At 52.8% G+C, this 11064-nt stretch overlaps 1 protein-coding gene across 1 annotated transcript; it reads right to left on the reverse strand.

The window, feature by feature from the left end:
• Window positions 1-902: 902 nt before the first annotated feature.
• On the reverse strand, window positions 903-2057 carry ID1 (inhibitor of DNA binding 1). Its single transcript, XM_075563825.1, has 2 exons — window positions 1527-2057; window positions 903-1353 (listed from the first exon to the last, which is right to left on the reverse strand). The coding sequence occupies exons 1-2, from the start codon at window positions 1947-1949 to the stop codon at window positions 1312-1314; spliced, it is 465 nt and encodes a 154-aa protein (XP_075419940.1). The 5' UTR covers window positions 1950-2057; the 3' UTR covers window positions 903-1311.
• Between the last annotated feature and the right edge of the window lie 9007 nt (window positions 2058-11064).

Here is an 11064-nt window from a genome sequence, read left to right on the forward strand (position 1 = left end):
GCTCACTCTGAATGCCCTCTGTACCCCCACCAGAGTATCCTCATATCTACACCCCCAAGGCTGTCCATAAACTTATGCCACAACCATAGAGGGGTGTTTGCCAGCTCCCTTGTGATACACAGGCCCAGACATCCACACGCACACCGGGTGGATGCTTCACACACACACACACACACACACGCACGCACGCACGCACGCACGCGCCCAGGCAAATGGGACCTTGCCAACCACTTTTTCCTTCAGAAGAGCTGGGGACATTACCTACCCACCCCTCGGCTGGGCCCACACAGGAGCCCTGGGGAGAGGAGGATCCTGAGCGGCTGGCAAAGCTAGGCTGGGGTGAGGGGGCTGAGCCTGGACCCAGAGCAGGTGGCTCAGCAGCTGTGCTGTGTGGCCCTGCCAGCTTGCTCACCCACTTGGACAAGCTGGGAAAGCCCAGGGCAACTGGGGGGGAGGGGGAGAGGTGGCTTGTGGAGGAAGCACCTCCTTCTGGGGACTGTGACTCTGAAAAAGCCCCTGGGTCTCCATTTCCCTAATTCTTGGCAAGGTGGCAGGTGGTCCACTGACCCAGTTTTCCAACAGAAACCGGCTCCTTGAACAATCCCACTCCAAAGGGAGTCTGGGCAGGCTCATCTGCATGTTAACAACTTCCCCAGATAGCTCCATGAGTACTTTGAGAAAACTACTAGGGGTCTATAGGATTTAATTGTGTGACAAAGGGGAGGCAGGGGGATGGCTAAGCATGGGGGAAGAAAAGACCTTTAAGACACCGGAAGTTTTTAAGAAACCACCCAGATGTGGCCCTTCACACCCCCTCCCAGGCACCAGCTGCAAAGGTGGTCAGGGGTCAACCCCCAGCCCAGTGCCCTCCCCCCAACCCAAGAAAACAACTGCAACTCTACCACCATCTAGTTTGTTTAATAACAAAAAAAGACACACACACCCCCCACAGAAATATTGTAAAACAATATTCTCAGTCGGTGATCATTGTAATATACAATACAAATAATAAATTTCCTCAGAAATCTGAGAAGCGCCAAACGTGACCATTTTTTTTAAAACGTCTGCTTTTCAAAAAATAGAAACACGGGGGCAGGACACTCCCTTTTCCCCCCAACAAGTTCCGAGTCTCTGGCGGGCAGGCAGCAAGGTTGGCTTTCCGCTCTCCAGTCCCCCGGCCCGGGCCCGTAGGGGCCGCCGTCTCAGTCGCGTCCTCTCCAGCTCCGGCGAGGCGCTCGTGGGAGGCCCGGAGAGCACCTTCCCTCTCGCCCTTCGCCAGGGCTGGGCTTCGTCACTCCCGGAGTCCGTGCTTCAGCGACACAAGATCCGATCGTCCGCCGAGACACAGGCCGCCTGCGAGAGAGAGGGGCGATTAGAAGAGCGGGTTGGAGGGGACAGGGGCTGGTGGTCGCCCAGGGGACCCTGCATGCAGGCCGTTAGGTTTCGGGACGAAGAGTGGCGCCCTCTCCCACTCGATGGCGCTCCCCGCCCCCCACCCCATCTGCTGAGCGTCTCCGGGGGCTCACCTCGGCCGCCAGGGCGCTGATCTCGCCGTTGAGAGTGCTGAGCGGGGCCCGGGCTGGCAGCCCGCGGCTTCCGGGGGCGCCGACTGCGGACTGCGAGTCCAGCTCCAACTGCAGGTCCCAGATGTAGTCGATGACGTGCTGGAGGATCTCCACCTTGCTCACCTTGCGATTCTGCGGCAGGGTGGGCACCAGCTCCTTGAGACGCGAGTAGCAGCCGTTCATGTCGTAGAGCAGCACGTTCACCTGCTGCTCGTCCAGCAGGGCGGGCAGCCGCCCCCCAGCGCCGCCGGCGCAGCGCGAGATGGCCACGCTCTGCTCGGACAGGCAGCGCACCACCTCGCCCGCGCCGCCCGCCGTCTTGCTCGCCTTCAGCGTGCAGCTGGGGCCCGCGGCAGCCGTGGCGCTGGCACTGGCGACCTTCATGGTTCTGGCGAAGGGACGAAGCGAGCGGGGAGAAGCGAGCGGGGTTAAGTGAGGGAAGCCCACTCACCGGGAGTTAGGAGAGGTTGTAAAATGCAAGACTTGACCCCACCACCGAGCTTTTATCCAGACGCCGCGGCCCCCCCCCGAGGGGCGGGCTTCTCATGTTCAAAAGCAGCCAATGAGAAGTCGGAGGCGGGCCTCCCCCGGCTCCAGGGTCCCGCCTCCTGCCAAATGAGGGCACCCTCCCGCGCGTGTTAAAGGGACCGGAGCCTTAAATTCGTGGATAGGGCAGTGGCTTCACGGAGGTGAAAGCTGTCTTGGGTCCCTCAAAGAAGCAAGTCAAGCCTGTATTGTTGGTAACGATAAAGAGCCTATATATATATATATATAAGATATATCATATATGTATGATACGATAAAGAGCCTATATATATATATGAGTTCATTTCTTTCACTTCTCCAGCTCCATTTTACACACGAGGGAAACTGAGGCTTGGATTGAAAAACAGCTGGCTCTAGTTCGTCTAACGAATTGGGGGAGGCCCCCGGCTTCTGGACCCCGTTGGAAGATTACTTCTCTGGGACCCTGATCTCCCCAGAACAACCGGAGGTTTAAAGCGAATCCCCCTCCTATCCTGCCCCGGGGGCTGGCCTTTCTTGCGCAATTCCCAGAGAATGCCGCGGGACAGAGGTCCTGGGGCAACAGCGTCTACTCGGCTCTTTCGAGGTGGGAAGCAATTCAGGAACGTCTTTGTCTGGGGTTGGGGCTGGGCCTTGAGGACCTGAACTCGGTGGAAGACAGCGCTCAAGTGCAGTCAGACTGCAGCAGCTTCGGGATGCTATCTTGAATTTGCATCTCCTGGCGGAAACAAAACTCTTAAATCTGCAGTAACAAGTCACTTTTAGTCCTCGGATTCCATTTTTGCCTAAGATTCCAACCTCTTTCCCCCCCCCCATTGCCCCCCTCCCCCCAAGACCTCGGAGCAGGGTCTCCCTCCCACGGCGAGGCAGCTGCGGAGCTCCAGCCTCCCCCCAGTTTCCCGGGCCGGCCTGTGTCAGCGTCTAAACAAGCGGCTCAGACCGTTAGACGCCAGGCCCGTGACGTCACCCATTCATAAAACCCGGAGGGCTGTCAGACTGGCGCCGCGCGGGCGGTTGCCGTGGAGACGGCAAACTGGGCTCTCCAGTCCCTCCGCCCCTTTCTCGTCACCTGAGGACCCCGGGCCGAGGGCCTGGGAATGCGCTCCTCCGGAGCTGGGCCCCCAGGCAGGGGTCATTTCACCTCCCCACCCCACACCTGCGAGCTTCCCCCGCTGCCTGCCCCACCTCACCGCCCCACAATGTGGGCTGCCTGGCAAGTTTCTGCAGAGCCCCCTCTTAAGTTCCCCCTGGGACCTGGAATGAGGGGTCCCAAGTAACATTCCAGCAGTTCCACCACGGGGTGAGTCTAGGTGAATTAAGGACCCTCTCTGAGCCCAACAATCTTCTTCTACTAGGTGCTTAGCTAACAATACTCCGAAAAGGGATTGTTTCCTGAGTGTGAAGAGTTGGTCTTCACGATCTCCTGTAATCCCCCACCGCCTATCCCCCACTCCACCCCATATGTGCGTGCCTCTAGTAACTGTCTAGTTGTTTGGTCTACCTGGAGGAAAGCGAGGCTCAAAAATAGCCATAGCTGCATTGGCTAGGTTGTGGGAGCCAAACCAAGCCAGTGGCTGTTGTGTCCATTCAAGCAGATGGTAACCCCATGCATGCCAGAGAAGACCTGTGACCATAAGGTTTTTGGTGGCTGATTTTTTTTTTTTTTAGAGTCAGGCCTTTCTTCCTTACCACCTCCCTTCTGGTTAGCTGAACATTTATTTGGACCACCCAGCGACTCCCTTATTGCAACAAGACCCTGAAAGTAACTGAAGGAGGGCAGGTGGTCTGACTCCAGCTCAAGTCCTGCCACAGGCAGGTGACCGACTCTGAGCAGGTAGACACAGCCACACAGCATTCATCAAAACCAAGTCCACTGCTATCCAACTGATTCCAACTCCGACCCTGCTTGCATATGAGAGTGGCATTGTGGTCCTCCTTCCCCAGCTGAGGAGCCCTGGTGGCATGGTGGTTATGTGTTGGGCTGCTAACTGAAAGGTCAGCAGTTTAAAACCACCAGCTGCTCCTCAGGAGAAAGATGAGGCTTTTTTTTTTAACAGTCTTATTCACACATAATTTACACAGCATACATTTCAGTAGTTCAATCGTTCAATCATATCAGGGAGAATTATACAATTATTACCATATTGATTTTAGAACATCCCCCCCCCCCAACGGAGAGGCTTTACTCCCATAAAGTGTTACTGTTTCAGAAACGAACAAGGGGCAGGTCCACTCCCTCTTTGAGGGTCACGATGAGTCTGGCTAGATAGCAGTAAGTTTAACCCCCCCTCCTGCTGTACCCCAAGGAATGAATACGCTGGATGTTAGCAGGTTCTATTTTCCCACAGTAGTTTGGGAGAGAGAATAAATAACCCAGCCCCTACCTCAACCTCAAACCAGTAAAACCAGTTGCTGTCTAGAGGATATTCCATCTCCTGGCAACCTGTGTGTGCCAGGTCTTCAAAGGCTGATTTGACAGGAGGAGATTGATCGGCAGGCCTTTCTTCTGAGCCTCTGGGAAGCCTCAAATCTGCAACCTTCAGACTAGCGGCTGAGTACCCTACGCAGCCATTTGCACTACCCAGGGACTCCACCACAGGAACCTTGAGACCAGTTTCAAAGGAGAGAACCATCATTGGTGAATGAGCTGCACCCCCTACACACACTCCCTTATCACACTCCACCTCAAACTCCCCCACCGCCACAGGCCTGTTTTTCCACCCTTTCATGGGGGTGACAAACAGTTTGCGGTGCAAAAGAACTGGGAAGGATTTGGAAGGACCCTGGTCCTGCTAGAGGAAATGAGAATATTAATGAATTACCAAGGCGGATGAATTCACCCAGAGATTCTACTTCTTTTAATAGATTCCAGAGAAACCACCAAAGGCAGCCCCAAAGATGGGCGCTCAAGGAGGTTCCTGGTGGTTCTAGTTGCAAGAGAGGAAGCTAGACACCTAAATTCAGGTCACACTGGTCAACTCTGAATGGAATACCAGTGTTGTGCATAGCTGTGTCTCAGCTGGGAAGTGTGGCTTGGAGAGATGCCTACAGCCTACTGTTTGTAAAAAGAGACTGGGATGGGAGCAGGGGGTGGGGGGGGGCACACAGTAGAGCCTCTTAGATGCTAAAAAGCGTGTGTGGAATTGAAAGTTTAAATGACGAGAGAATTAGGGTGCAGATAAGGACCCCAATGCAGCAGTGACTTTGGGGGTGGGCCTCCTCTTGGAGGACCTTCACCTTCTGGAGTGGGACAGAGGAATGATGGGTGACAGCAGTCAGAATGGCGGCTGCCTCTGGGCGTGGAAGGTGGGAGTTGCTGTGGTGAAGGAGAGTGAAGGTGACTTTAGGAAGTGATGGAAATGTTCCAGGTCATGATGAGGTGTGGTAGTTTGGTAGTTTGTGGAGGTGTGGTAGTTTGAGCCCTGGTGGTGTATTGGTTACACATTGGGCTGCTAACTGCCAGGTCAGCAGTTTGGGACCACCAGTTGCTCCTCTGGAGGAAGAAGAGGCTTTTCACACCAATAAAAAGTGGCTGTCTTGGAAACACCCAGGAGCCATTGGCCTCTCCTCCGGATAGGGTCACTATTGGTTAAAATTGACTCAAGGCAGTGAGTTTGGTGTTGAGATGCATTTGTTTGAATTCATTGTCTTACATGTTTTTATGCATGCCCTTGTATGTCACCTGCACCTCAAAAAAATGTCTAGGAGGAGGCAAAGAAGAAGAAACAAGGTGGGAGGGGGGAAAAGAGGAGCTGATACCAAGGGCTCACTCAGAAAGAAAATGTTTTGAAAATGATGCTGGCAACAAATGTACAAATGTGCTTGACACAATGGATACATGCATGGTTTGTGATAAGAGCTGTAAGAGCCCCCAATGAAATGATTTTAAAAAAATACAAGTGGAGGGTAATTGCCAAATTACTAACAGGGGTGACAGCTGGAAAGAGGGTTGGGAGTGGAAAGGAGAGTGATGTGGGATAAGAATTTCATTTGCATCTTCACATTCTTGCTTAAAAAAAAACACCCCAAACTCTACAACAGTGGTTCTCAACCTTCCTAATGCCGCAGCCCTTTAATACAGTTCCTCACATTGTGGTGAACCCCCCCCCAACCATAACATTATTTTTGTTGCTACTTTATAATGGTCACTTTACTACTGTTATGAATCAGGCGACCCCTGTAAAAGGGTCGTTCAACCTCCAAAGGGTTGCGACCCACAGGTTGAGAACCGCTGCTCTAGCAGGTCTAGTTGATATAGAATAAATGGCATGTACAAAGGGGCTTCGAAAACTTTATGGGATGACTGGGTCCCCAGGTGTTTCCTGAACTTTGGTGTCTCTGGGTAATACAAATGGTGACCATGCTTAGCTGCTAGGTGAAAGGTTAGAGGTTCAAGTACACCAGAGGTGCCTCAGAAGAAATGCTTGGTGAGCTACTGCCGAAAGAGCAGCCATGAAAACATTGTGGAACATCAGAATCACAGAGTGGTGCCGGCCGCCATGAGCGACCATTCCACTGGGGGCCACAAGAGACAGACACTGGCAGATGGTAGAAAGGTACAGAGCAGGACTCAAAGCCTTTAAGAAGTTCACATTACTGGACCAGTTGGGACTCCCTGAGATACTCTTTAATCCTTAAATAGAAACTGTCCTCTGAGGTCACCTTGTAGTGAAATAACAGAATGGGACATAAAATCAATGATCCACGAGTGTGGACAGCCCTGGTGGCGGAGTGGCTTATGCACTGGGCTGCTACGCATCAGATCAGCAGTTTGAAACCACCTGGCGCTCTGTGGGAGAAGAGGAGGCTTTCTATTCCCATGAAGAGTTCCAGTCTTTGAAACCCACAGGGGCAGTTCTACCCTATCAGAATTGGCCCTCTGGCAGTGAGTCTGCGTTTGAATTGATCCAAGGGCGTGGAGCTTCATTTCAAAGCCATCTCAATCAGGCCAAAGCTGCACCCATAGGCACATGCATCGCACAACTGTGAGGCGGGTACAGGACCGGACCAGGCAGTATTTCGCTCCGTTGTATGTAGGGCCGCTGTGTGTCTGAACGGACTCCATGGGATCTAAAAGCAACAACACCTGAGGCCAAGATGAGATCAACAGTGAATCTAAGGCAAAATGAGAAGAAAAGGGGGTGGGGCGGGAAAACTAGAGTACTGGGAATGGAACAACCTGAGTGCAACAACAGGGAGTGTTGACAGGTTTTGAAAACTGTAACTAATGTTGCACAGATTGTTAATTAAAGGAGGACCTAGCTTGCTGTGTCAACTTTGCTGCACACACAACAAAGCCACTATTTTGAAAAGGAACACGTAGGGAGCCCGGTTCTCTTCTGTCACACAGGGGGTCGCCATGAGTCAGAATCGACTTGGTGGCTGGCCACTGGATACCCAGTCTGATGTCATTTTATCACGTGTGGGCCTGTGTGACCACCATGCTGGAGCAGTACGGAACCGCTCCATCTTTTGCCCACTTTCATCATTAGATGGCTGCTGCTTTTTGCATTTTGGAGACTTTTTGACATCTTCTGAATAGAAGAACTTTATCGGAGATCTGATTAAAAATACACATTTTTTCCTAGTCTGTACCCAGTCTTTTCGTTCGCCTTAACAAAAAGCAGAAGTTTTTCACTTTGATGATCTCAATTGATCAGTCTTTATGGACTTAGCCTTTTGTTGTTGCAAAGAAATCTTTGCCCAATTCCTGATCACAAAGAGCTTCACCTGTTTTTGGGGCTTTACATTTAAATCTAATATCTTTTTATACAGAAGTTTATTCATATACCACTTGAAAACCAGAAAAACCAAACTCACTGCCATGGAGGCGATTCTGATTGATAGTGACCCTACATACATATAGTTTCTCAGACTATCACTCTTCATGGCAGTAGAAAGCTTCATCTACTACTCCCCTAAGAAACAGCCAGCTCCGTGTTTTTATCAGACCACCCTAGGGACTTGATTGCTTGTTGGGATGAGACAGACAGCCAAGGACGCTTTGCAGACAGACATACCAGGGAGAGAGCAAGTCGAGAGACAAATCGAGTCCCACATGGTGAGAGGCTGAGATTGTTTATCAAGCCTCTGTGAGCATTCACTTCTTGTCAGGTTTGGTGCCCGGGTCACAGAGAGGCAACGCTCTCCGCGGGCGGGCTCGGTTTTAGGAGTTATTCCTCTAGGCACTGTGTGTGGGACAGGCACGAAGATGAATGCCTGCAGTCATGTGTGTGGTAGGCATGGGCGCTGGGCAAACAAAGCTCTGACTGTGTGGGGAGGAACCATTGCTTATGAACTCCTGGAAAGAGCTGGGCCTGGGGGTCTGGCTGCTCAGGACTCATCAAATGCTGTACAACCTGAAGCAAAACCTTCCACCTCTCTGAGCCTCTGCTTCCTCACTGGGAACATGGAAGAACCTCGGCACCTAGTAGGTGCTCACAAAGATAGTGGGCAAACTGTTGGAGTCCGGGCCAGAAGGACCCAATGTGCTGTAGTTTTACCTTCCAGAAGTTTTTAGTGAATTGGAGGAGGGTGTGCGTGAGCTGACAAGACTCCGGGAAAAGAAATTCCCTGTCTTATGGTCCCTTCAAACTTCCCAAGTGAAATAAGACACGCCCGTCCCCGCCCCCAGCACCCCACCTCCCCATCTCAAGCCTGTGGGAACAGGTTGGCCTTATTTCTATGCAGAACTGTTTTGGACTCCCAGGCGCTGGTTTTTATCTCGCACATGTTTAAGGCCTGACAAAGAGTTTAACTAAAGACAGCCTGTAGGTGTTGCCAACGGGGCACGTGCCCAGCCCTCTCCTTGTAGTGCCAGTAGGGTGAGCATTTTTTGCCTGCCCAGGAAAACAGATCCCTCCTTTTGATGCCCAGGAAGTTGGAGGGGCTCCTTAAACAAACATCCTAAAAACAAAACCCAAACAAACAAAAACGTCTACCCCGGACAATCTCTTAGGACGCTCTTTTCACCTGCGTACCTGTGGGGTTTTCCCAGCTGCTCCTGAACTGGCCACAGCTGTACGACATTAATGCCCACTTCACAGATGCAGCGGCTGCTGGGGCCAGAGAGATGGGGCTGGCCCCTTTACCCCTTTAAATCTTGGCTCAACTACTGACACGCTGTGCCTCAGTTTCCTTTCCTATAAGCCAGAGCTGATGCCCCTCCTCCTTCGTAGGATAATTTACGGAAGGAAATAGCCAGGCCAACCGGGAGAAAGCGGAGGCTTTCCACTGCTGTAAAGAGTTACAGTCTCGAAACCCCGTGGGGACAGTCCCACTCTGTCCTCTGAATTGGACTGGATTTGACGGCAGTGCATGAGAGCAGACAGGTGGGACTGCAGCACCTGGGGACACCTTCTCACTGTTTTTCTGCCCCCAGGGCTCCAGGCAAAAGGTTCACTTTAAGTGCTTACTCTGTTAGGCAGGCCTCCAAGTATGAACTTGAAAGGTGTGTGTCAGGGACCAGAGGCCACAGCCACCTTGTTCGGCACGGTAACCCAGGTCCAGCCCCACCAGAGGCTCAGTAAACATTTGCGGAAAGAGAGACGGCGTGGAGGAGAGGCACCATGAAGTAAGTACTGTTATATTTCTTTTATAACTGAGGCCAGACACATTTAGTGACTTCCCTCCCTAGCTCATCAGACAGCTGGGAGGTAGGTGGCCTTGAACCCAGGCAGTCTGGCTTCTGCAGCAGTGGCTGTGTGGGGCGGGGGTGAAGGGCTTGTGTGCACACCACAGGGTACATCCTTGTCAGGGCGTGTTCATGTCCGGCACGGCTCCACTGCCCAGTCTTGGCCTTGTTCACTCCCGCTCCCCGCCCCGCCCCCCCACGCCACGTGACCTTCTCTGGCCCTGGGCCGGCAGCTGTTCCCCAGATGTGCCCGCAGAGCGGTCTTCCAGCCGCCAGGCCGGCGCCTCTGGGCTGGGGCCGCGGGAGCTGCGGGGGAGAGACCTTTGGCTCTGGCCGTCCCCTCCTTCCTCCTTGTAACTGGAGCCCGCAAACACCTCCCCTTGCACACTCTTGCCCCCCAGCACTGCAGGGCCCAGCCTGCTCTTGGCCCGGCCAGCACGCTGCACACAGAATCATCTCCAAGGTCCTCCCCTCGCTGGTGGCCCCTGCCCACCGTCAACTGCACCGCCAGCTCCTCCCTCTCTCCCTTTCCTTCACCTGCGCTTGGCCTGTTACTAAACAGCATAGTTCTGCCTCAGGGCCTTTGCCTGGCTCCTCCCTCACCTAGAACACTTATCTACATTCTAGACCTTGGCCAGATGGCCAGCTGTGACCTTTTTGGAGACCTTCTCAGACCTTGGCCACTTACTTTGTCACACCCACCTCTGGTCTGAATTATTTGGTGAATGTCTTGCCAGTTGAATGATCAGACCTTGTCTGTCTCCCACGCGATGCCTTCTGGAAGGGCAGGAATCACCTCTCTTGCTTACTATTGTGACTCTAGCGCTGACCACAGGCCTGGCCCAGAGACAGTAAGCGACTTGCCCAATGTCAGAGTAGTAGAAGAAATAGCACGATTCAGAAGAAGAGCTGTTGAATTCATTCCTTTTCTGCCTTACTGGCTTCAGTGTCCCATGTGCCACATGGGACAAATGTGAGCTTAAGGCACAGAGTTATGAGACCTCAGTACCTACACCCCAAACGAACTCACTGCCATCGAGTTGATTCTGACCCATAGCGGGGACCCTATAGGACAGGGTAGGACTGCCCCCGTGGGTTTCTGAGACTATAACTCTTTACAAAGAGTGGAAAGCCTCGACGTTCTCTGGTGGTTTTGAACTGCTGACCTTGTGGTTAGAAGCCAAGGTATAACCAGGGTAAATGTTCAGAAATGAAAGCCAAAAGAGATAGCCTTGCCTGCTTCCAGTATCTCATCCTCCCAACTCCTGAGCCCAGCAGGGGGGAGGGGCTAAGAGAGGGGGAGGGGCTAAGAGAGGGGGAGGGGCTAAGAGAGGGGAGAAG

Source organism: Tenrec ecaudatus, chromosome 12, assembly GCF_050624435.1.
Source record: "Tenrec ecaudatus isolate mTenEca1 chromosome 12, mTenEca1.hap1, whole genome shotgun sequence".
Taxonomy (NCBI): Eukaryota; Metazoa; Chordata; class Mammalia; order Afrosoricida; family Tenrecidae; genus Tenrec; species Tenrec ecaudatus.